The sequence below is a fragment of the Corvus moneduloides genome, chromosome 6 (genome assembly GCF_009650955.1).
Source record: "Corvus moneduloides isolate bCorMon1 chromosome 6, bCorMon1.pri, whole genome shotgun sequence".
Taxonomy (NCBI): domain Eukaryota; kingdom Metazoa; phylum Chordata; class Aves; order Passeriformes; family Corvidae; genus Corvus; species Corvus moneduloides.
In genome coordinates, this window is record NC_045481.1 from 63,474,554 (window position 1) to 63,497,476 (window position 22,923).

A 22,923-nucleotide genomic window follows, 5' to 3' on the forward strand; every position below is an offset into this window, starting at 1 on the left:
AATAAGAGACCAGAGGTTGGGAGGTGCGCGCTGTGATTGGCGGAGGCCGAGGATAAACTCGGGGTGGGACGGGAGGGGAAGGGCTGTGCTGTGAGGGTGTGGTGAGAGGGCGAGGCGGCGGCGGCAGAAGCAGCAGCAGCTCCAGCTCTGGTTAGGTGGCGAGTGAGTGCTCTGGAAGGTCCCCCGGGACCTCTACCCCAGCCTGTGTTCACGTTCCCCCCGTGCCCGGGAGCACCCTGGTGCCCGCACCCCTCTTTCCCTCCCTGAGGGGTGTCCTGGCTGCCCACCAGCTTCGTCCTCCCCTTCTGTGTTCCAGGCAAGGCGATGGCTGAGGGTCCCCAGCAGCTGCTGGAAGTGTGCCGGCTGAGGCTGTCCCGCTTCCTCTGCGATGCCCAGCACAAGCGCCTGGCCTGGCTGCGGGAGGTGGAGGAGCAGGGCATGAGGATGCTCAAGAGGTTGGGACTGCCCTGAGGGGACCCTTCTGTGCCCACCTGAGCTCCCAGCTGGGTGTGGGTGCGTTTGGGCCGCATCCTGCCCTTGTTTTGGGAGTACTGGTGTGGGCAGTGGGGGAAGCAATCTGTGCTCTGCCTCTTCTGCCTCACAGCAGCTTCAGGGATGAGCCCATGCTCTTGCCCAAAACGCCGTCGCAGAGGAGGAAGCCCAGGAAAAGGCAGTCCTCCTGGATGAGGGAAGAAAGCAAGGAGCTGAGCAGGAGGAGGTGGGTGGGTCAGCTTGCTCTGGCTCTGCCTCATGGTGTTTGGATGGAGCAAAACAGTGCCTGCATTCCCTGAGTAATCAAAGGGGCACATTGGGATTGATCACTGTTTGGATTCTGGTGACAGTCTGGGGTAAAGTTGGCTGCTTTCCTTCACTTTTTTTTTTTTTTTTCCTGGTTAAAGAACAACAAACATTCTATTTTCTTGTCTGTTTAGATGCGGGTTTTGTCTCACTGGGTTTGGCTTTTGGCCTGAGGTTGCTGCTCCTGGTGTTCACCCCCTGTCCCTGTGTCAGTGCCTGGAAAACTTGGGAAAGGGATGTGTTCCCAGCACCATGTCTTGAGCTGGCAGGCAGGGAGGCTCCAAGGGTTTCCCGAGGCGCTGAAGTGGAAATTCCAAGTGATTTGCTTAGGCACCACCGCACTTTTGAAGCTGCCCAAACCTGATCCGTTGGTGTGTTAGGGCACTAAAATCGTGCTAACCGTGGTGAAAAGCCCACAGGAGGAAACGTTAGAGCCAGGAGACTGTCAGGAAGCAGACAGGGAGGGTGGGGAGAGCAGCAGGAATAGCGGGAGCGTGGGAGGTTTGTGTGTGTGCGAGGGAGGGCGGGAGCAGCAGCGCTGCGGATCGCAGCGGGGAGAGCTCTGGGCCCTGCTCTGGGCGCTCAGGTCATGCCTTCTGCAGGGCAGCAGCCCAGCTAACTCCTGTTTGTGTTCTCCCTCGCTTAAACTTGGCCTGGGAAGCTGTGCTGCTGCAGCCAGGCCTGTCAGCAGGAAGGTGACACACCGTGTGTCCCTCTGCAGGCGCTGCTCCCAGGCTGGGGGTTAAACCCAGCTCTTGGTGTAGGGCTAAGCACACCTTTCCCACTCCCGTTTCTCCACACCTGACTTTGGATACCCGGCCTGGGCTGTGTCCGTGGGCCTCTCCCCTGGGATAGGATGGGCTGTGAGGGGGAACGGTGCAGTGGAGAAGCCAGCAGCAGCTTCCCTTTAACACAGTCTGCTTTACCCTCTGAAGCTTATTTGGGAGCAGACGACTCCTTCATCACTTCCTTTGAAATTCTTCTCCTTTAAGGTTGTCCCGAAGGAGGAGTGGTGTCAAGCTGCTGTCTTTCAGTCTGAATTCCCAGCGGTGCCTGAGCCAGGAGCAGCCCTGCAGCCCTGGCTGTGAGGGGCAGGATGCATCTGTGCCCGGCCGCGCTCCGGGACCTCAGGCTGGCATCGCACCCCAGCTCCCGGCTCTGCCCGGGAAGCAGCCTGTGGAAGCACATGTTCCCGTGGCGGATCTGGGTTGCCAGGAGTGTCCCCAGGGCGCTGCTGGGGGTGTTGCAGCCCCTCCAGCGGTTTTGGGGGAGCAGCCGCCTCCTGAGGGCGACGCAGCGGCCGAGCTGCAGGAGGTCCCTGGGATCCCGGCTGAGCAGCCGGGGAGGGATGGAGAGCAGGACGCCGGGAGAGCCAGCACCTCCACTCCCAAGGCCGCTCGGAATGGCGATCCTGCTGCGCTCCAGGGAGATGGGTCTCCCCAAGGCCTCGAGACGCTGCTCTCCCAGGATTCCCCCGGGAAAAGCGCGACAGACCAATCCAGGACGCGTCGCCGGAGCGGGGTGGGTGCCCCCCGCAAGAGCCGCAGGGCTTCCTTGGCGGCAAAATGCTCCCTGGCCAGCAGGAGGGAGAACATGATCCGGAGATCCATCGGCAGGGCCATGGCCAGGAAGGCAGCGGCGCGAGAGTCCTCCTCGGCCTCCAGCAGAGTGAGCTGTGAGTCCCTGCGCCGCTTCCATGCGGGAATGGAGTGGTGTGGAGCGGCTCGTCCCTGGCTCCGGCTCCCCCACGTCTCCCTGTCCTCCTGGGCTCCTGGGGTGCGGCTTCAGGCCGGGGCTTTGCTGCAGCGGGCAGAGTTGGGTCCGCGGGCTGGGAGCGGGCAGAAAGCGCCATTGTGGAAGGGAGAGCGTGGCCAGGCTGGTTCCAGCCACGTGTGCCTGTGGGTCGGGAGAGACTGCTGCCTTCCCTGGGGAAGGGCTTTCATTTATGGCATCTGCCAGCTCTCCAAAAAATCGATAGGGCTGAAAGTGCAGCCCTGAAGTGAGGCTGAAATGGGCAGAGGAGCTCAGATGCTTTTTGGGGGAGGATAGAAGAGACTCAAACTAGCTGTGTCACCAGAGGAACAGGGATCAGGAGCCCAGGCTGCTCCTGGTAGCTCCGAATCCCTCGTATCCTCCACTCCTGCTGCTCCTGGCAGGGTTTGGCTGTTGGGGCTTTCCAAAACCATTGCCGCTGTGGCGGAGCATGGAGGCCTCTGGAATTCAGCTTTGTCAGCCTTGAGTCACGCCGTATCCAGGCATTTGTTATAACACTTGGAGCGAAGGGGTGTGATGGGGGGGTGGAAGGAGTCTGGAATGAGCCCGAACCCCCCGGCTCCCCGCACCCGAGCCTGCAGGGAGGCAGGAGCTGCAGCCAATGGCCTGGGAGTGCTGGCTGTGACACAGGCAGCTGGAGCAGGCTGCAGGCAGCAGAGCTGCTGCCTCGGTGCTCTGCCTTCCCAGCCCACTCCAGCTTCAGTGGCACTTTGAGGGAGGTGTGGTGCTGGTGGGGAAAGCTGAGCAATCCTGGGAGGAGGCCTGAGCTCCTCCATGTGCACCCTGTGGCTGTTGGGAGCCTAGGAATGAAATCCCCAGCCCCACTTAGGCTTTCCTCTCCAGGTCACAGCTCCTTGGAGGCGTTTGTGGAAGAAGATGCGACCGGTGGCGCAAGGTGAGGCCGGTGGGAAGGGATCCCAGAATTCCCTGTGAGGACACTCTCCAGGTGGCTTTTCTGTCACAGACTTTGTCAGGGACTGCTCGGGTGTTGCTGTCACCTGGGGCTGGATGAGATTTCACGTTGTGCTGCTCAGGCACAGTGAGATGAAGTCCTTCACTGGGGTGGGCGGTGGTCTGTCCTGGGGTTCCTGGAATTCCTGGCTGCCACTAGCCCTGGGATGCTGGTGGTCAGTCAGGTCTGCTCTGGCTGCAGAGGGGACAGGTAAGGAAGGGACAGCACAAGGCTGCTGCAGCTCCCTCCTTACCCACTGCTGGGGCCGAAGCTGGTCATGGGGTGTTCCGCAGCACAGTGGGACAGCCCCTCAGAGGACTTTACAGCCCAGCCTTGGTGTGCCTGGCTGGAGCAGCCTCTGGATGTGCTCAGGAACCTGCACCTCCCTTGGGGTGCCATATGCTGCCTCCATCACCAGTAACTCGCCTTCAGAGAGAATTCAAGTTATTTAAGTGGGGGTTTTTTTCCCTTTACAGGCCTGAGCTGGAGCCAAATTCCCCCAGGGAAAAGGTGAGTTCCAAGGAACAATGCTCAGGCTGTGTGGACACCCTCTTGCTCAGTCAGCACCTTTACTCAGGCTGTCACTGGATGCAGGGATGTGGCCAGTGTCCCAAAATGAGCCAGCACAGCCCTCGCTGGGAGGGGAAACAGTCCCTATCCGAGCAAGCAGCTGGCTTTTCCAGGGCAGCAGGTCCCTGGGAGCCTTGTTCTTGGGAGGAGCTGTGCTAAGGGAATGCTTGTCCCCTTTCCCTGCAGGCTCCCCGAGATGCCCTTGTTCCAAGCACAAGTCCCCGAGCTGCCAGCCCTCCTGCACAGCACCTGTCCCCTCTGGAGCAGCAGGCAGGGAATGCTGCAGGTAACTTCAGGTGCTCGTGCTTTCCTTGCATGCAACCCTCAGCACACACCGACCTAGGGGTCAGGGTGGAGGGGCATTCCTGGGAAACGTGGGATTTGTGTTGAAACAGAACCGGTTCTGACTGCTCAGGGAAGTTTTCCAGGTGAAGCTTGTGCCTCCTTGAAGAGGTGGCACCAGTTAGGTGGGCAAGGACACATAAATGTGTCCAAGCCATGGGGACATTGGGGAAGGAGCTCCTGGAGCTGGCATCTCCCACAGAACGTCACACCCTTTCCCTCTGGGGTCACGTTACATGAAGACTTAGAGGTCCTGATTATTTTCTGTGCCTCTGAGGAAGGAGGAGGAGTTGGGTGGGGTTTTTGTTCCCTGTGGGAGCTGCAGGAGCTGACAAGCAGCTGGAGTGGAGGGAAGAGTCCCTGGAGGGAGCTGGATGCCTCCCATGTGGCACTGACTGCAGGTTTCTCCACAGGCAGCCATGTAAATCCTAACAGTGAGCCCCAGAAGAGCCAGGAACAGCCCCACTGTGCCAAGTCCCAGGAGAATCCCTCCCGCATGTGGTAGGAGACCCTGCAAGGAGCAGGGATGAGCCAGGGTCTGGAGGGACTCAGGTTTAGCATTTTAAGTCGTTTGTGTTAAAAAGGGGTGTGTTTCCCTGCCTTCCCCTTCCAGCAGCTCTGAAATCTCCTTTGGCCGGATGCTGTCTCCTGGAACTCCTTTGTGACTTGTGGAGCCTTGTTTGGGTCTGGGGCTGGGTCTGGCGTGGGGAGGAGCACCCAAGGTCCTGCACAGACCAGCAGAGGAGCCCCATCACAGTTAGCTCAGAGCTGGAAGGCCACTCCAAGGGCTCCTGAGGGGGTGGTCAGGGAGCGAGTGACTGACCTGGTTATATTTGTCTGTGTGAGTGTCTGGAATGCCTGACCTGACTCCCGAAATACCTGAGGTGTCTCCTCGCTGCGTGTTGCTGGGCAGGTTTTGGGGGGAAGTGTAAAGCAGCCAGTAAATCCCTCTGGGGAGTGTGACAGCCACTTCATGTCCCTCCTGCTAATTGCCACCAGGGTGAGAGGCTGCAAGCAAGCCCTGGGTGTCCTGTGGCACGGGCAGCAGCCAGGGGGCCGGCCCTTTTCCCCCTTGGATGAGAAGCACAAGGCCTCGGCAAACCAGGCTCCGTCGTCCCCCTCTCCGTCCAGTAAGGTGAGTGGTGCCACAGCCCTGTGCCCCCTGTCCCAGGCAGGCCCTGAGCTCCCTCCCTTCTCTCTCCTCAGGCTGTCAGGCCACTGAAGAACCTCCTGCAGGGACAAGGGGGTGGCATCAAGGACTTCATCAAGCGCAGCACTGCCACCCGGCCCAACCTGAAGGTGCATTGTGTCGGGGCAGGGGAGGAGAACGGGCTGCATGTGCTGGGAAGGGGAGTTCTGGTGTTGCTTCCAAACCTTTAATCGTGTTCTTGATGTCCTTTCTCTGCAGGGAGACTTTGTTGTAAGTATGACACCTTATCTGTGGGGCTGGACACACTGACCACGCTCTCCCCTCACGCCAACGTTCATCAGCCCTCTGGCCACATGGGTGGTGAGGTGACAGGATCTCTGTGCAGGTGTGTTCTGCTGGGACTGGGCACTGCTGGGAGCTTCCGGCCTCTGAGCCAGGCTGCCCTGTGCTCCCTCTCCACCATTCTCCTGGCTCCTGGGACAGGTGGTCACCTACAGCAGGGGTGTGCTGTTCTTTTCTAAATATATTCTCTGCAGCTGAAGGATGGAGGTTTTTCCCTCCTGTAGCTCTGCTTGCATTGGATCATCCCTGTTGCCGAGTATGTGTTGTCTCCCCTTCTGCTCCCTCCCCATCCCGGTGTCCAGGTGAATGATTCCAACAGTGACTGCATATACCAGGCTGCCTGAGGGGGGACACAGCCCCCAGCACCCGGTACAGTCTGAACCCTTCTCCCTTCAGGAGAAGGAGAGGCAGAGACTGGAGAACCTCCGCAAGAAGCAGGAGGCTGAGGAACAGAGGAAGAAGAAAGTGGAGGAGGAGAAGAGACGGCGCCAGGCAGAAATGAAGCAGTGAGTTGGGCCCCTTTCCCCCGGCTCTTTCCCTGGTCAGCACAGACTTGCCTCGTGCCTCCCACTTGGAATGAGCACTCTGGGAGCAGGCAGAGCTAACGGGCCCCTCTTGCCCACGCGCTGCCCAGGAAGAGGGAAGAGCGCCTGAGGAAGGCCCTGCAGGCTCGGGAGCGCGCGGAGCAGATTGAGGAGAAGAAGAAAAGGCGGATGGAGCAGAAGATCCTGCAGAGTGATGAGAAGGTGAGAAGGCTGAGTGGGCTTTGGGCCTCTCCCACAGCTGTGAGACCAGGAGGTGCGAGCAGGGCACTGGCAAGGTCCGTGCATGCCAGAATCCCCCCTGACAAGGGGAGGCTTTTGTTCTCTATCCCTGTGCATGTTCCTGTTGGGACAGGCCGTGTTCACACCGCTCTGCGTTCGGGGAACGTGGCAGCCCCTGCCTGCTCTGGGCACAGCCCTACAGGTGCCAGCCTCACCGGGCCCATGTGCTCAGACTGGAGTGTGACTCAGCTGGGGGTGCATTTGGGTCAGGTTTGGGTGTCAGAGCCTGACCTGGCCCCTTTTTGGGGGGCAGGCTGGGCTGGTGGCCACGTGCCAGTGCTGCTGCTGTGTTACAGCTGTGAAGGGCTGAGGCAGCCATGCCTGGGGGCCTGGAGCCTGAGCAGTCTCTGGGTGCTCATTTTGGGCTGGACTGAAGAGACCTTTGGAAAGGGTCAGCCTTGGAAAACAAGGAGTCGTGTTCCTTTCAGCCCTTCCCAAGCCCTGAGTGGACAAAAGCGCTCCCACTGCTGGGTGCTGGGTCCTCCGGGGGGCCTGGGATATCCCAAGCTCCAGACCTGCCTCCAAGGCTGTGAGGTGTGTCCTTGGAGCGGTGGAGCCAACAGGTGAGGCTTTCCCAGGTGCACATCTCACAGGTGAGGGAAGAGAAGGTGGCAGAGGAGCTGAGCAAGAGGAAAACGTCCAGGAAACATGGGGAAGCAGAGGCACGGAAGCAGAAAGCACTGAGAGGGGTAAGAGCAACTTGGGGCCCTCCTGCACGTGGAAAAGGACAGGGGTAGCAGGGACCTGCTGTGCTGGTGTGGCTGGTGGGACAGGGACAGGTCACCACCTGCTTCTACAGTGATTTTGGGGTCTGGGCTGCCGGATCTCTGTCCAGGTGGCTGAGGCTGGGTTGGGACAGAAGGGAGACAAGTCCTGGCTGCTGGAGGCTTAGGGGGTTTTCCCCTTGCTTCCTCAGGAGGAAAACGAGCTGCAAGAACCACTGCAGAGAAGAGAGGATGAAGGGAAGGAAAGAGGGAAGAAAGTCTTGGAACTGAAGAACCTTCTGGAGCAGCAACAGCTGGGACAAGCAAAGGAGAGGTGTGAGCTGGTGCCTATCCTGGAGCAGGGAGTTGGCCATGGGCATGGGGAAGCAGTGGATGTCAATGTGGTGTTGGAACTGGGCTCTGGGGCTGCCTGGAGGTCGGAGGGCAGGAGCAGGAGGCTGTGAGAGGGTGAGGGACAGATGGACATGCTCCCCTCCCTAAATTCTCTCTTTTCCCCAGGGATCCCAAGCAGCGAGGGAAGGAGAAGCCCCCCCAAGCACAGCGGGAGCCAGCGGCGTTGGCTGGCAAGGCCACCAAGGTGGGCTTGGAGCGTCCTGGGATCAGCCTCTCTGCAGCACACAGGCTGGGTTCAGGGTCAGGTGTTCTGCACGTGCTGTGCTGCTGGGATGTTGTTTAGAGCATCAAGTACAGTCACATGAGTGACTTACTGTACAGAGGCTCTGTGCAGGAGCAAGCCAAGGGCTGGGGGTTCCCTGGCGGGCAGGTGAGCCCTCAGCCCTGAAATGGCACTTGGAAGAACACCCCAAAGAACATTCACTGATCCTGAAATGAATATGGAAATTAGAGATTTATTCATGTCTTCCTGCCGCATTTCCTCACCAGGCCCAAAGGACGCGACCCCCAAACCAAACCTCAGCTGCCCCACGGCTCTGTGTCACTTCATTTGCACTCACACAAAGAGTGTTGGTGCTTAAAGTCAGGGTTGTTGTCTTGGAATATCACAGTAACATTTGCTTTCGCTCTCTGCTCTTAAATTCATTGCTTCATTAGTGAAAAATCAATGCCCCAAAAGGTTCTTCCTCTTCAGGATCGATTCTTCCTCCTCTGTGGGCTCCTGCTGTACTCCTTCCCTCAGTTCCTGGTACTTGGACTCTTTTGTGCTGTATAAATTTAATTTAAGGTCTGAATCGTCCCTGTGCTGCCAGCAGCTGGGCCAGAATGAGCCTGGCAAAGCTTTTCCAGGCAGGAGAAAATGGAAGTAGAACTCCAAGTGCTGAGCAGCACAGGAGGGGAAGCTCTGGGAGGAGTGGTTTGGGTCAAAAAGGATCTTGAGAAGTGAGTTTTTTTCCCTTTATTAGGGGAAAGAGAGTCCCAAAGAGCTGCCCCTTGGGCCGGAGAAAAGATATGAACCACCACAATCCTTTTTCCCAGCTCTTAACATCTGGCTCCAAGCAGAGAGGGTGAGTGTGGGGCTCCAGAGAGCCGGGCTGGACCCGAGCAGAGACAGGAGTGGCTTTATCTGGGAGTCTGGGATTTGGGGTTGTTGCTGCAGAACAAGCCGCGGGGGCACTGAGGGCTGGGTGTTGCCAGAGCTGCCGAGAACACAGCTCTGTTCCGTGTGAGCGAGCAATGACCGAATTCCCGTGTCTTACAGGGGGCAGACGGTCAGCAGCGGCTGGGAGAGGAGCAAAAACCCCTCCAACCAGCAGCCCCGGGGACGCAGCCGAGCGAAGCCGTCATGGTGAGCCCTGGCCCCGGCACAGCCCTCGGGTGGCCCCCGCCCGCTGTGGCTACTTGGCCCCCGCGGCTCGGAGCCACCGCAGCGCTCGGCGCGGGGGATCCGACGGGAAAACAAGTGGTCGGTGACGGGAAAGATGCTGGAAGCGGCCGCAGGAGGGCCCTGGGCAGCCGCTGCGGAGCCGTCCCCGGGCAGAGCGGCGGCGGAGGCTGCTCGGAGCCGGGAGGGAACGCTGCCGCCGCCGCCGGGAGTCTGCCCTGGGGCTGGGGCTCCATCCGCGCTGTGTCAGAGCTCCCGCGAGGGAAAGCCGACAGTGTGGGAGGGTTCGGGTGTAGAGCTGAGTGCTGGGACACGCACAGTGTGCCTTTCCCAGGCTTTTCCACGGAAGACAGGAGGCGAGGGAGCGCTAAGAGCAGGCGTCGAGGCGCGGAGCCCAGTGACGGTTTCGTGGTGGTGGTTCAGGATCTGAGCGCCGTGGGGCTCTGGCGGCCATCCCAGCCATGGCAGAGCTGCTTCCCTTGCTCGTGACACTGCTCTGTTTGGTTTCAGGAATCCCTCTCCACCTCCTGCCTCGGGTCCCCGCAGGGTGCTCAGGAGCCAGGGTCGCCCCCGGCTGATGAGAACAGCTACGGGCTGGATCTGAACAGTGACGACTCCACCGATGACGAGAGCAACCCTCGGAAGCCCATCCCTGCCTGGGCCGATGGTAGGTGCCAGCTCTGGCCTGGCTTCCTTTCCCTCCTGCGCTGGAGCTCTCCAGCCTCTCTTGGAGCCATCCCAAAGCGCAGTCCAGGAGCGGGTGCACCTCTGGAAGCACTGGCAGCTCCCAGCGCTGCGTGCTGAGGGGATCAGCACCGCTTCCTGGGCTGAGGTGAAACCAGAGTCCTCTCAGCAGGAAGGGGGGACAGCCCCAGATCCCGAGGAGCGGCGAGCTGTGGTGGCTTTGGGCGATGTCCCACCCCTCCTGCGCGGCTCGTGGGTTCTCAGAGGGGAAGGGAAGGGCTTAGGCGGGGCCTGCATCCATGCGTGCGGTGTTCCCGTTGCTCCCGCAGGGGCGCAGCTCCAGCAGACCATCGTGCACCAGTACTACCACCCGGTGGACGTGGACGCGCTGTTCGGGGCCATCCCCAGCCCCAGGCTGGAGCACATCTTCTACAAGAGCAAACCCCGCTACTTCAAGCGCACCAGCTCGGCCGTGTGGCACTCCCCGCCCGGCCCCTCCTGCACCTTCCAGAGCTGAGCCAAGGCACAGGAAGGGGTCTCTAGGGACTGTGTGTTCTACTGTATTTACGATTTTAACTTTTTTTCCTTCTTTTGTACAGAAATAAAGTTGTTTAATGAAGTCCAACACTTGGTGGGTGTGTCTCCTTTCTCACACCCTGGTGGCTGCGGTGCCCTTGGCCTTGCAGAAATCACAGATACTACCTTGTAACCAGAGATATTTTTTTATTCTGCCTCATTTCCTATTTACTTAGGATATTCCCTCACACAAGGAAGCTTGGACCTTGCTGTAGGGAAGATCAGGTAATGTTTTTGTAACACTTTTTTCATCTATTTACTATATTTGTGTTTCTCTGTCTTTACTATCTTAATGATCTACACTTCCTCTTCCTTCAACAATTCCTGTGCACTCAGCGTAGTCTGAGCCAGAATCTTCTTCCTGCTGTTGGAAAAATCTCCCTGGACACTTTAAGCAGTGGCTAATGCCTCATCACCTTTCTTTTCTAATGGAAAAAGGAAGCCCAGGCTCAGCTCTGGATCCTGTTGTGGCAGGATCAGTGTCCAGCCTCTCTTGAGCAGGAGCTGGGGTCAGTTGGGAGCAGGGGCTTGGGAAGAGTGAGGGAGGGGAGGTCAGTGCTGCAGCTTTGCATCCCCCCCACCCTCAGCAGCAGAGCTGCACCCCTCCTGCTCCTTCCTTCCTCCTTTCCCAAGCCTGGATGCACAGGGAGTGATGGGAGCAGTGATGGATTCAAAGAGAAAAGGCTCTGGCTCTAAGGTAGATTTTCGGAGCCAGAATCCCTGGAGCTGTCCTGCTACTCCTTCCACCAAGAGGGGCTGGAAGTACTTGGAGTGCTCACTCCTGGACCCAGTGCTCACCCAAGGCGACCTGTGGCCCAGGAATGCCTTTTGGAGGGAGTGGGGGCCATGCAGGGGCTGCAGGGGGAACACAGGGCAGGACAGCCAGGCTCCCTCCCAGCCCCGAGGGCAGCATCCAGCCCCTGGCTGCTTCAGGGCCGCTGCCCCACACCACCCTGTCCCCATGGCCACCTCCACAGGGGCTTGGGTGAGGAGGACACGAGCTCTGCTGCAGCCCAGCCCCAGTCAGGACAATTCCCCTGTTTCTCTGGTGCCAGAGGAGCCCGGAACAGGGGCGGAGTGGAAAAAACCTCGGCGCCAACAGCTGCTGGCAGGGATGCGCTGGCAGGCTCCGGGCTGAGCGCTAATGAGGTGTCTGTGCTGCCGCTGGCTCTGCTTGGCTCCCGGAGCCCGCTGGGAGCCCGGGCCTCACGCTCCAGGAGCTCCCAGGAGCTCTCCGTGAGCCTGGAGCAGCGCTGGTTAATGCCACCCCAGGAGAGGCGGCTGTGCCGTCTGTCTGCCAGCACCGCACCAGGGAGGCTCCATCCCATGGGATGTGGGGAGCAAAAGGCCCCCCCAGCACCAGCATCGGGCTGCCAGTGCCAGCTGGAAAAAGGAGCAGCTCCATGAAATCAGCAGGAGGGAACTGAGCAGGGATCCCCTAGACGTGGGCGGGCTGGCTGTGGAAGTGCCTCCTTCCTAGAAATGCTGGAGCCATGGTGTTGCAGCATTCCCAGAGCAAACCGTGGGCATCCCTGTGATCCCAAAGGGCCGTTCTCAGGTGGGAGGGGGCAGGCGGCTGACCCCAGCGTATCCCTCCAAACGGAGAAGGGAAAGGGAATGCTTCAGCTCGCATGAAGCAAAGTAGTCCATGCCAGCCTGAGGCATTTTCCAGGGCTGTGAGCACAGCGGGAGCACAGGGCGGTGGCCGTGCCCCTTGGATCCCAGCGCTGCCTTTGGATCCCCGAGCTCCCCTTGGATCCCGGCTGCCTCGTTTCTCCCCTCTGCCGCCACGTCATCTGTTTCTGTTTTCAGCGCCTGGGAACCCCTGATTCACCCTATCCCACGAGGATGCTTCCCGGGGCTGGGAGAGTGTGGGAGGGCTGGGGACCGGGGCAGGGGAGCAGGATGCCACCCCTCTTCCTGCTGCATCCCTGCCGGGTGCCTGGGCCGTGCGGGTGCGGGTCCCCCGGCCCGGGCAGGAGGTCCCTGGGGCGGGGGCACCTCCGCCCGCCGCTGTCTCCCTGGCTCGGCGGCTCCGCATCCCGCTCTCCTGTTGCTCAGAGATGTGGAGGCAGTTGCTAAGAGACACCGACACGTCAGTATCTGGCCCTAAGGAAAAAAAGAGGAAAAAAAAAAAAAAAAGAGACAGAGAAAGAGAGAGACAAGGGAGGACGAGGAGGAGGAGGGGAGGAAGGAGGTGGGGAAAGACCTGCTCCCATCGCCAGGCTCGCAGCAGCCTTGGCCGCCGCTGCCGGAGCCCAGCTCCCGACTTGACGGCCTCCGGGGTGTGGGCGGCCACCGGGGACCCCCCATCACCGTCCGGAGCCCCCCACATCGCCACTCAGGAGGACCCCCCCATCACCGCAGGCAGCCAGGCCCTGCTCCCTCCCAGTGAGTACCCCGGGGCACCCCGGCCCCACCTCAGGGGTCGGGGGGCTGTGGGGATGGGGAGTGACCGGGGCAAGCTGGGCCGGTGGGAGAGGATGGAGCTGGGGGGTTGCGGGCGAGGGAGGATGGAGCCAGACACGGTCGGGTGGTGGGGGGCGAGGGCAGGCCTGGGGGGACCCCGGCGGGTGCAGGGAACGGGGATCTTCCCCCAGCAGAGAGGCGGGGAGGGTATCCCTGGCACCGGGCTCAGCTCGTGGCGGCGGGGGGCCGGCGGGGGCTGGCGGGGGGGCCCGGAGCAGCACCTCTGCTCTGCCCACCACCAGCCAGGATGGGCTGGCCAAGGTCAGCAGGACTGGGGGGCCCTTTCCTGCCTGAAATCCCCGGGGGATGCTTGGAGGAGTGGCCCCGGCCCGGGGGGCACGGGGAGGGTGTGGGTGCCCCCGAGGCCACCTCGGGCTGCAACAGCTGCGGCCCCCCCGGCGGGGCGTGCGGCCGGCACGGCTTCCCCGCGCTGCTCTCCCTCGCAGGCGGCTGCTGACGGCCCGACGCCGGCGCCGCCGCTGCCCCCGGAGGGCTCGGCGTTGCCCCCCGGATGCCGCCGGGATGCCGGGGACGTCGCTGTGACCGCCGCGAGCCCGGCCCCGCGGCCGGCCGCCGGCAGCGCCGGGCGTGAGCGAGCGGGCGGGCGGGATGGCCCCCGGCGCCCCGTGAGGGCCGCGGCCACGAGGCCATGCTGCTGGGCCCCTGGCTGGTGGCGGCGGCGGCGGCGGTGGCGGCGGCGGGCGCGGGCTGCCCGGTGCTGTGCAGCTGCCGCGGGCAGGCGGTGGACTGCAGCGGGCAGCGCCTCTTCTCCGTGCCCCCCGAGCTGCCGCTGGACACCGGCAACCTGAGCCTGGCCCACAACCGCATCGCCAGCATCCCGCCGGGCTACCTGGGCTGCTACGGGCAGCTGCGCGCCCTCGACCTGCGCAACAACTCGCTGGCGGCGCTGCCGGCCGGGCTGTTCCGCGGCGCCCGGCGCCTGGCGCACCTGGACCTCAGCTACAACAACTTCAGCCTGGTGCCCGCCGACATGTTCCGCGAGGCCAGCGCGCTGCTGCGCCTCGACCTCAGCCACAACCCGGGGCTGCGCCGCGTCCACCCCCAGGCCTTCCGCGGCCTGGCCCAGCTGCGCGAGCTGGACCTCAGCTACGGCGGCCTGGCCGCCCTCAGCCTCGACGCCCTGGAGGGGCTGCCCGGCCTGGTGGGGCTGCGCCTGGGGGGCAACCCCTGGCTCTGCGGCTGTGCCATGGAGCCCCTGCTCAAGTGGCTGCGGGGGCGCATCCAGCGCTGCTCCTCGGGTAGGTGCTGCCGGGACCCCCCCCACCGTGCCCCGTCCCATGCGGGGGGCCGGCGGCCGGGCTGATGCCATCCCTCCGTCCCTCAGATTCGCAGCAGGCGGAGTGCTGGGCTCCCCCGGAGCTGGCGGGGGCCCCGCTGCTGTCGCTGACCGAGGAGAGCTTCCAGGCCTGCCACCTCACGCTGACCCTCGACGACTATCTCTTCATCGCCTTCGTCGGCTTCGTCGTCTCCATCGCCTCGGTGGCCACCAACTTCCTGCTGGGCATCACGGCCAACTGCTGCCACCGCTGGAGCAAGGCCAGCGAGGACGAGGACGTTTAGGGACCACCGCCGCCGATAGACCCCCGCCCCGGCCACCCCCCGGCCCGGCCGCCCCCGCGGGGACACCAGACTGTGCCTTGTCCGCGTCCCCTCCCGCCGCCCCCCCGCGCCGGGGTGGCCCTCGAGACGCCGGGGACACCAGGGGACAGCCCCGCTTCCTTTTGCCCCAAAGTGGGGAGTTTTTGCACCCCCCATCACCGTGAGCTTGGTCCCCCTCCTGTGCTGTTCCCGCTGCCCAGGACTGGTTGAGGCAGCCACTTGGGAATCCCCTGGGAACCCCTCCACCTCTGCCTGGGAGAGACAGAGACCCCCGCGGCCTCTGTGTGCCTTGGGGACCGCAGCCGCTCTCCTGGGGGCACCGAGGAAATCCCCGCTTTCAGCCCCAAAGCAGCACCGCTGGAGCCCCCCCAAATCCTGCCCACGCTCTCCAGCCTCCCCAGAAATCCAGGGGGGCAGGAAGTGGTGCTGACGCCCAGCTCGGCACCGCCGCTCCAGGGCATGCCTGCGCCTCGCTGGTGACACCGGGATGCGCTGGGGCAGCACCGGCACCACGGAGCCTGGTGGTGGGACGGGCTGTGACATCTCCAGGGGATGGGATCTCCCAAGGATGGCCCCGTCCAGGGATTGCATCTCCCAGGGATGACTTCTCCCTCCTCTTCGGGGCCAAACCGGGCGCCAGCGTTGCCCGCCCTGGGGGAGGGTTGGGAGGTGGAAGGAGCTCTAAAAACGGGCAAAAAAAAGAAAAAAAAAAGCAAAAAGCGGAAAGCCAGCGAGACCCTCTGTCCAGCCGGGGCGGCCCCGTCCCCAGTGCCGGTGTCACCTGTCCCTGGTGCCCGCATCCCCCCGTCACTGTGGGAGCACATCAGGTGGGGATCGGGGCTTGGGGCTTGGGGCTCGGGGCTGGGGTCGCCCGGGGGCTGCTTTGTCCCTTCCCCTGTCCCCCGTGGAGGCTGCGTGCATGGGGGGAGGGGTTTGGTGTAACCCCAGCCCACCCCAAAAGGGCTCCAGCTGCACCCCAGCCCCAGCGCTGCCCCCGGGAAAGGGAACCTGACCTCTGCCTTCTCTGTTTTCTCTGGGTTTTTATTATTTTCCTTTCAGTGAGTCCAAGGACCGCCCACTCGCTCCACACCCCCTGCACCCCCCACAACTCCTGCACCCCCGGGCCAGCCACACGGGCACGGAGCATCCGCCTGCATCCCACCGGCTCCTTCCTCTGCCTCATCCTCACTCTCTTCTTTTTATATTTATAATTATGTTTTATTTTCCTTCTCTTTTGTTTCTTGTCTTTTTGTTTTATTGTTTCTCCTTTCCTTTCCTTTCCTTCCTTTCCTTTCCTTTCCTTTCCTTTCCTTTCCTTTCCTTTCCTTTCCTTTCCTTTCCTTTCCTTTCCTTTCCTTTCCTTTCCTTTCCTTTCCTTTCCTTTCCTTTCCTTTCCTTTCCTTTCCTTTCCTTTCCTTTCCTTTCCTTTCCTTTCCTTTCCTTTCCTTTCCTTTCCTTTCCTTTCCTTTCCTTTCCTTTCCTTTCCTTTCCTTTCCTTTCCTTTCCTTTCCTTTCCTTTCCTTTCCTTTCCTTTCCTTTCCTTTCCTTTCCTTTCCTTTCCTTTCCTTTCCTCTCCTCTCCTCTCCTCTCCTCTCCTCTCCTCTCCTCTCCTCTCCTCTCCTCTCCTCTCCTTTCCTTTCCTTTCCTTTCCTTTCCTTTCTTCCCCTTGTCTTCTTAGATACTTTTCTTTTTTCTTTTCTTTTCTTTTCTTTTCTTTTCTTTTCTTTTCTTTTCTTTTCTTTTCTTTTCTTTTCTTTTCTTTTCTTTTCTTTTCTTTTCTTTTCTTTTCTTTTCTTTTCTTTTCTTTTCTTTTCTTTTCTTTTCTTTTCTTTTCTTTTCTTTTCTTTTCTTTTTTCTTCTCTTTTCCTTTTCTTTCCTTTTCCTTTCCCTTTTCCCTTTCCCTTCTCCTTTCCGTTTCTCTCTCTTCTCCCCCGACCCCGCTCTTTGTACGTTTTGTAACCGCGGGTTTTGTACCACGGGGCACTTTTTCAGCGCCAAACCTCGACAATAAAGAGCGTCAGCGCAGCCGGGGCCGGGACACGCGCGTGGCGGGGGGACGCTGTGTGCGTGCGACAGGGGCATGGGGGGACGCTGTGTGTGTGTGACAGGGACATGCGTGTGACAGACACCCCCGTCCCGCAGCCTGCAGAAGGCATCAGCCGTGCTTTTCCCTCCGGCGCTTCCTGTTATTCCTCCGGCAGCATCTCCCGGCCCCGGCGGGGCCCAGCTGTGGCCGCCGGGTCACCCCCGCGTCCCCCCCTGCCCGGGACCCCCTCCCGCGGGGGGGACGCGGGGCCCGTCCCGCCTGGCCGGAGCCCAGAGGTCGGGCAGCAGCTGTGCCGCGTCCGGCCGCGCCGGCGGCCCCGGGGGAGGGATGGGGGCAGCGGCCGGACAGTGGTCCCCAGCGCCCACCCCCAGCGCCCGGGGCACCCCCAAACCCTGGCACTGCCCTGCCTGCCCTCCCGTATGTCCGTCCATCCACCTCTCTTTCCGTGCGCCCGTCTTTCCTTCCCTCCCAGCATTTCCATCCGTCCACCCACCCATCCAATCCCACCTCCCATCCCAAACCTCCCCCCCCCACCCAAATTGTTCACCCCCACCCACCCCGCCTTGTTTTCCACCCCTTTTCCTCTCTCCGTCCTCCCCCTCGGTCCCCTCCTCGGTCCTGCAGGGTCACCCTCGGGGGTCCCCTCACCTGGGGGCGAACCGGCCCCTAAAGGCTGTCGGGTGGGTCACCCAGGACTCGGCACGGTGGGGACACGCCGAGGCAGGCACCGCCCCCAAATGTCACCCCCGGCAGCCGCCGCCCCCGCCCCACAGTGACAAAAGTTTCTGAGCCCTGGGTGCGGTGGCAAAGCTTTCCCGCGGCTTTGGCAAATCCGCGTTTTCCCGGCACAAACGGGAGCTGAGCCCCCCACCCACGCGGGTCCCCCCCTCCGTTTGCTTTGGGGCGGAAGGTGTGAAGGAGCCCGAGCCGGGCTGTAAACACGGAGGTCACTTCAAAGGGGACGCCCGGGGACATCCTTAGCACCACCAGATTATTTCGGCACCCCCGGGCGGGATGCGAGGCGGGGGGAGATCGGGGGGCGGGGGGGGTGAACATCCCGTTTGGCAGCTTGGAAAAGCGGACGGGGGGGCTCCCGGGGGCGGGGGAAGCTGTCCCTGTCCCCAGCCCTGGTGCATCCATCCCCCCCCGGAGCCCACTTTTACTCCCTGCGCGGAACAATCTCTGTTTTCCCGGTGTCACATTCCCGCCACCGCCGTCTGGGGACCCCTGGCCGTGCCCTCCGGCTCAGTTGGGACCCGCAGCGCTCCCAAGGCATCGCATTTTGGGGTTTAAGGGCCCCCAGGCTCCCCTGAGGATCACACCCATCCCCCACTCGCCGGCCATCCTTTCCAAGGATGCTCCCCATCCCCCCGTGCCCGCTGTCCCCCCTCTATCTTCCCTCCTCATCTTCCCCAGGCACTCGCAGGAAGGCAACACCTTCCTTATCTTCTTCCGACGGGTGGTCCGGCCCTGCTGTCCCTCGCCCCCGGCTCCGGCCTTGTTATTTTCTGTAGTGTCCCTGCATTTCTCCCCAGAGACTCCTCAACCAAACATTTCCCTCCTGGAAGGGAAAGGGAAATCTCAAGGACGCGCATAGAAAGTCGGCAGCTCCGTCTCCGCTGGCCGGGCGCCTGCGGCCATTTCCGCACCGGATGGGGGGAAGCGGCAACCCCGACACCCCCATGGTGCTGGCCTGCTTGGGGGTGGTGGAGGGATGGAGGGACAGGGGGAGACATGGGGAGAGGGAGGGAAAGGAGGATGGAGGGATGGGCAAAGGGAGAGAGAAGGAAAAAATCATTGGATCCTCGAGGCTGGAAGAGACCTTTAAGATCAAGCCCAACCAGCAGCCTCAGCACTGCCCCTGTAACCCCAAAACCATTAAACCTTGGATGGATGGATGGATGGATGGATGGATGGATGGATGGATGGATGGATGGATGGATGGAGGAAGGGACTGCTGGACTGATGGATGGACAGCTGGATTGACAGATGGATGGGTGGTATCCAGGGGTCTCTCCAGGCCGAGGGAGCCTGGATGGCGCTGGAATGTAAACACACTTCGGGACGTGTCCCTGGCTGCAGCATTCCCCCTCCTCAAGCTCCCCCAGCCCTTAGATCAAACCAGGTCCCTTGAGAAACTCCTGAAAATGCCCAAGGGGGCTCCCGCCCCTCCAGGTGGGAGTTTGTGCCGTCCCCAGCCCCCTGGCCGCCCCCTCCCTTCCCTCTCTTTGGACAAAGGACTGTCCGCACACGGGGGGACCCCGGGCGGTGGCCCCCAAACACGGTGGGGGCCGGCAGGAAGGCGGAGGCAGCTCCCCCGACGGGAAGCATCCCGAGGAACCCAGTAATGATCCCGCATCCTTTCCAAGCGAGAACAAAGCCTGAGGAGACAGGATAGTTCATCACCGATAAATGAAGGATGTAAATAGCAAATAGGGGGAAGATTTATTTCGAGCAGAGCCTCAGGAAGCGGCGGGGGCTGGGGTGGGGGGGGGAAATGGGACAGGAGCCATTTGGTGGTTCATCTAAATCCTGGTTGGGGTGAGCCGGGGTCCTGCCCGGTGCCCAAACCTCCCATCCATGCCCAGGGGGTCCCGTGTCCCCATCCCTCAGCTCTGGGTGTTTCCCAGCGCCGGGTCCCGTTTCCGCGCCCGGGTGAGTCACCCAGCGCTCGTCCCAGCCTCAGATAAGGATAAAAGCCCCAAAATGGGATTTGGTGGGACGGGGCTGCCGCCTGATACAATCAGAGCTGGGGGGCTGGGGCGGGCAGGTGCCGCGGGGGTCGAACACCCCCATCCCGGTGCTGCCGTGCTCCGAAGGGTTGGGAAGGGGGTTTTCCCGCATTTCCCAAAGTGTTGCTGAGGAAGAGACCGGGAGAATCTGTCCCAGGCAGGGACCCCCACAGAGTGCACACCCCTCCCGCCCCCCCCCACGCACCGCGCCCTCGCTCATGGACACCCCAAAACCCAGCCGAACCCCCACCCCTCCATCCTCCCTTCCACCTCACCCCGACAGCCCCCCGAGGGAACTGCGCACACCCTGCTCCTTTTTTAACCAAAATTCATTTATTTGTCACAAAACACAAAGCCCTGGGGGTGCCGGGGGAGCCGCCCCCGCCTGAGCCCACAAGGGGCTCCTCCCCGGCTGTGCCTCAGTTTCCCCTTCCCGCGAGCAGGGCTTTCCAGCGGGGGATCCCCAAAGCAAGCCAGGCTTTGGGGCGAGGCGGAGGTGGCGGGGTCCCCCCCGAGGAGACCAGCTCGGGGGGCGCCGGGGGCGGTCGGGGGAGGGGCTCAGGCGCGGAAGAGCGTCTCCTGGGTGGCGGGGTCCAGCTTGCCCCCCGGGCCGGGGCCCCCCTTGCCGCCGGGGGGGTGGCTGTGCCCCGAGGAGTAGCTGGCGGAGCGCTCGGGGCCGGGGCCGGGGGTCCGGCAGCAGAGGAGGGCGGCGCAGGAGTGGCGGAAGCGGGGGTCGAAGAAGGCGTAGAGGAAGGGGTTGAGGCAGCTGTTGATGTAGGCGATGCCGGTGCAGTAGGGATGGAGGTTGTTGAGGAAGGTGTGGAGCGCGCAGGACCAGGGCAGCACCTCCAGGTCCATCAGCACGTAGAGGGTCTTGACCAGGTGGAAGGGCAGCCAGCAGCCCCCGAAGGCGGCCACCAGCACCGTGATGATGGTGAGCAGGCGCTTGCGCTTGCGGGGCCCCTCGGCCCGCTCCCGGCGGAAGTGAGTGGCCACGGTGCGGGCGATGAAGAAGTAGCAGGTCAGCATCACGGCGAAGGGGGCCACGAAGCCCAGCGCAGTGGAGGAGAGCCCCAGCCCCACCTCCCAGGCGCCCTCCGTCCCCTGCGCCGCCAGGTCCCCGTAGTCCATGTAGCAGGTGATCTTGGTGTCCCCGCCGAGGGCGGCCGCCCGCCGCAGCACCAGGGCGGGCAGGGCCAGCAGGGCCGCCAGCAGCCACAGGGCCACGGTGGCCACCAGCCCGCTGACCCGCGAGCGCAGCTTGGCAGTGGCCAGCGGCCGGACGATGGCCAGGTAGCGGTCGAAGCTGAGGCCGGTCAGGCAGAAGACGCTGGCGTACATGTTGACGAACACCAAGTAGCTGCTGACCTTGCAGGCGGCCGTGCCGAAGGGCCAGTGGTAGCCCAGCCAGGCATAGGCGGCCCAGAGGGGCAGGGTGACCACGAAGGTGAGGTCGGCCACGGCCAGGTTGGCGATGAAGGTGTCGGCCGAGCGCCGGCGGTCGCGGCCGCCCTTGAAGACGGTCCAGAGGACCAGCCCGTTGCCGGTGGTGCCCAGCAGGAAGACCAGCAGGTAGATGGTGGGCAGCAGGGCCAGCGAGGGGCCCCACTCCGCGTACTCGCAGTCCGTGTCGTTGTCGAAGCCGTAGGTGTAGGAGTCCGCCGCCTCCTCCATCCCGGCGCTGGGCTCCGCTCGGCTCAGCTCATCCCGGGCTCACCCGCTCCTCCGGCCCCTGAGCCGCAGGCGAATCCCACCGCGTTACCTCCCCTTCCTCCTCCTCCCCGCCCTCCTCCCGGAGGGGACGGACAGCGCAGGGCGGGAGGCAGGGCCGGGCGGGAGCCCCCGTGGGAAACTTCACAGCTCCCCCCACCTCCATCTGGCTCCTTCCCGGGGGGCTTTACCGAGCTCTCACCCGCGTGTCAACGCGCCGACCCCCGAGATAACCCCGGCCCCGCCACGCCCGCGGGGTTCGCTCGCCCACCACGACGGCGTCCGGTGCGGGGGCTCAGAGACGAGGGGGGCTTCGGGGGTCTGCCGGCATTTGGGGTTTCACCTCGGGGCGCCGCATTCCGTGTCACACACCGGGGCTGCGTTTCGCACGGGCAGCCTCACGCGGGGCCCTTGGCGGCGGGGGGTCGCGCTGGGGGGTGGTGTCGCATTTGGGGAGTGGTGTCACATTTGGGGAGCTGGTGTGACATTTGGGGGGGTGGTGTCGCGCTGGGGGGAGTCGCACGGGGCGGGGGTGCATTTGGCACCTTGCGTTTGGCACTCGGGGCTCCCCGTTTTGCTCCCAGCTTTGGGGCGCTGTGCACGCAGTGCTGGCTCCGCGGGGTCCCCCAGCGCCGGGGCCCCGCTTTGAGCACAGCATGGCGAGGAGATTTATACATCTACCAAAAATCCGGGGCGGGGAGGGGGGCTTTGGGACCCCCCACGCCGGAAAAAGGCCATTTCAGGGCAGCCGCCACCGGAGCCCTCGGTGCATCCCAGCTCCGCGGGTCGGTCACGGAGCCGGACGCCGCAGCACTGAGCCGAGAGAGAACAAACTTCCCTCCACCCCACAAATAAATACTGGGGGGACGCGGGAGGGAAGCCCCCCGCGGTGGTGGGGCCGTGGTCTGGGATTGTCCCGCTGGGACTGAACTCTCACAATTCCAGCTCTGGGCGACGGAACCGAAGAAGCCGAGCGGGACTTTGCAGAGTGAGGTCTGAAGAGCCCCAGGTCCCTCGGGACACGCTGCGGGGTCTGGGCTGGGGCCTGGGCTGGGGCTGAAGGCGGGGATTAAGCATGGGACGGGCTGTGGGAAGGGGCAGGTTTAACACCCGAGCGCACGGACGGAGGCAGGGGGGTCACAGAGCCCCCCGGGACCCCCCTCCGGCTCAGTGGGGCCCTTCTCCCAGCAAAAGGGTGTAAAGGAGGGGTTTGTGGGGGCAATTCAGTGGCTGAAAGAGGGGGGAGCTCACAGGGGTCTCCAAAATGAGACAGAGTGGTGTAGGGGGGAATGCGGTGCAGGTTAGGGGCCCCCGGAGGTGCGCGCACAGCAGCGCCGAACCAGACACCCAGAGCTGCAGCGTCAGCCGGGACAACAAACCAGGCTTAATCAGGCTGGAGATAAGGAACGATCCCGTATCCCAGCGCCGGGACAGCCGGCTTGCGGGGACGGAGGCTTTAAACCCCAAACCTGCTCAAACTGGTGGCAGAACTGCGAGGGCGCCCGGTTCCGGTGAAATCCCAAATCGGAACGAAGAAGGGCCGGAACCCCCCCCTCCCCAGTGCAGACACGGCTCGAGCCTTTCCGCCAATTAACAGCATTAGCGGGGAAGCCCCAGCGCCGCTAATGAGCCCCCGGGGTCTCAGCGAGGCTCCCCGGGCTGCTGCCGCCCCGGCCGGAGCCCCGTTAATGAGCAGGACCGCTAACGAGCAGCTCTATTAATGACTATTAATAACAATCCCGGCAATCTGTGTGCTACTGGAACACGGCACAAGTATCCCTTTCCAGCCGCCACACGAGTCCTTTCCCAGTCTCCTCCCTTCCCAAAAACTG

The 22,923-nt window shown here is 62.6% G+C and overlaps 3 protein-coding genes across 6 annotated transcripts; 2 read left to right on the forward strand and 1 right to left on the reverse strand.

Annotated features, from left to right (window-relative positions):
• The first annotated feature begins 123 nt into the window (after positions 1–123).
• On the forward strand, positions 124–10,569 carry LOC116445296 (inner centromere protein-like). Of its 4 annotated transcripts, none has more exons than XM_032111792.1 (21): positions 124–162; positions 317–455; positions 605–718; positions 1,791–2,473; positions 3,415–3,466; positions 4,000–4,033; positions 4,280–4,379; positions 4,849–4,936; positions 5,435–5,570; positions 5,642–5,734; positions 5,844–5,855; positions 6,152–6,229; positions 6,324–6,433; positions 6,562–6,673; positions 7,330–7,440; positions 7,668–7,789; positions 7,975–8,053; positions 8,835–8,936; positions 9,131–9,217; positions 9,764–9,920; positions 10,267–10,569. In XM_032111792.1, the coding sequence occupies exons 2-21, from the start codon at positions 325–327 to the stop codon at positions 10,452–10,454; spliced, it is 2,589 nt and encodes an 862-aa protein (XP_031967683.1). In that variant the 5' UTR covers positions 124–162; positions 317–324; the 3' UTR covers positions 10,455–10,569. The 4 variants fall into 4 exon arrangements, with proteins under 4 accessions (XP_031967683.1, XP_031967684.1, XP_031967685.1 ...); XM_032111793.1 differs by having other exon boundaries at positions 7,345–7,440; XM_032111794.1 differs by lacking the exon at positions 6,152–6,229.
• Positions 10,570–13,584: 3,015 nt separating this feature from the next.
• LRRC55 (leucine rich repeat containing 55) lies at positions 13,585–15,303 on the forward strand. Its single transcript, XM_032111963.1, has 2 exons — positions 13,585–14,241; positions 14,328–15,303. Exons 1-2 carry the CDS (start codon positions 13,632–13,634, stop codon positions 14,561–14,563), a joined length of 846 nt encoding a protein of 281 aa, XP_031967854.1. The 5' UTR covers positions 13,585–13,631; the 3' UTR covers positions 14,564–15,303.
• A 4,389-nt stretch (positions 15,304–19,692) lies between these two features.
• Positions 19,693–21,159, reverse strand: APLNR (apelin receptor). The gene has a single exon (XM_032111913.1). It carries the CDS (start codon positions 21,053–21,055, stop codon positions 19,940–19,942), a length of 1,116 nt encoding a protein of 371 aa, XP_031967804.1. The 5' UTR covers positions 21,056–21,159; the 3' UTR covers positions 19,693–19,939.
• Positions 21,160–22,923: the final 1,764 nt, after the last annotated feature.

Bases quoted from the DNA above. Each gene is read 5' to 3' on its own strand.
- LOC116445296 (XM_032111792.1), top strand. From the start codon at position 325: ATGGCTGAGGGTCCCCAGCAGCTGCTGGAAGTGTGCCGGCTGAGGCTG. The intron at 719-1,790 runs GTGGGTGGGTCA...TTCTCCTTTAAG, and splicing joins AAGGAGCTGAGCAGGAGGAG to GTTGTCCCGAAGGAGGAGTG. The intron at 7,790-7,974 runs GTGTGAGCTGGT...TCTTTTCCCCAG, and splicing joins CTGGGACAAGCAAAGGAGAG to GGATCCCAAGCAGCGAGGGA.
- LRRC55 (XM_032111963.1), top strand. From the start codon at position 13,632: ATGCTGCTGGGCCCCTGGCTGGTGGCGGCGGCGGCGGCGGTGGCGGCG. The intron at 14,242-14,327 runs GTAGGTGCTGCC...TCCGTCCCTCAG, and splicing joins CATCCAGCGCTGCTCCTCGG to ATTCGCAGCAGGCGGAGTGC.
- APLNR (XM_032111913.1), bottom strand. From the start codon at position 21,055: ATGGAGGAGGCGGCGGACTCCTACACCTACGGCTTCGACAACGACACG.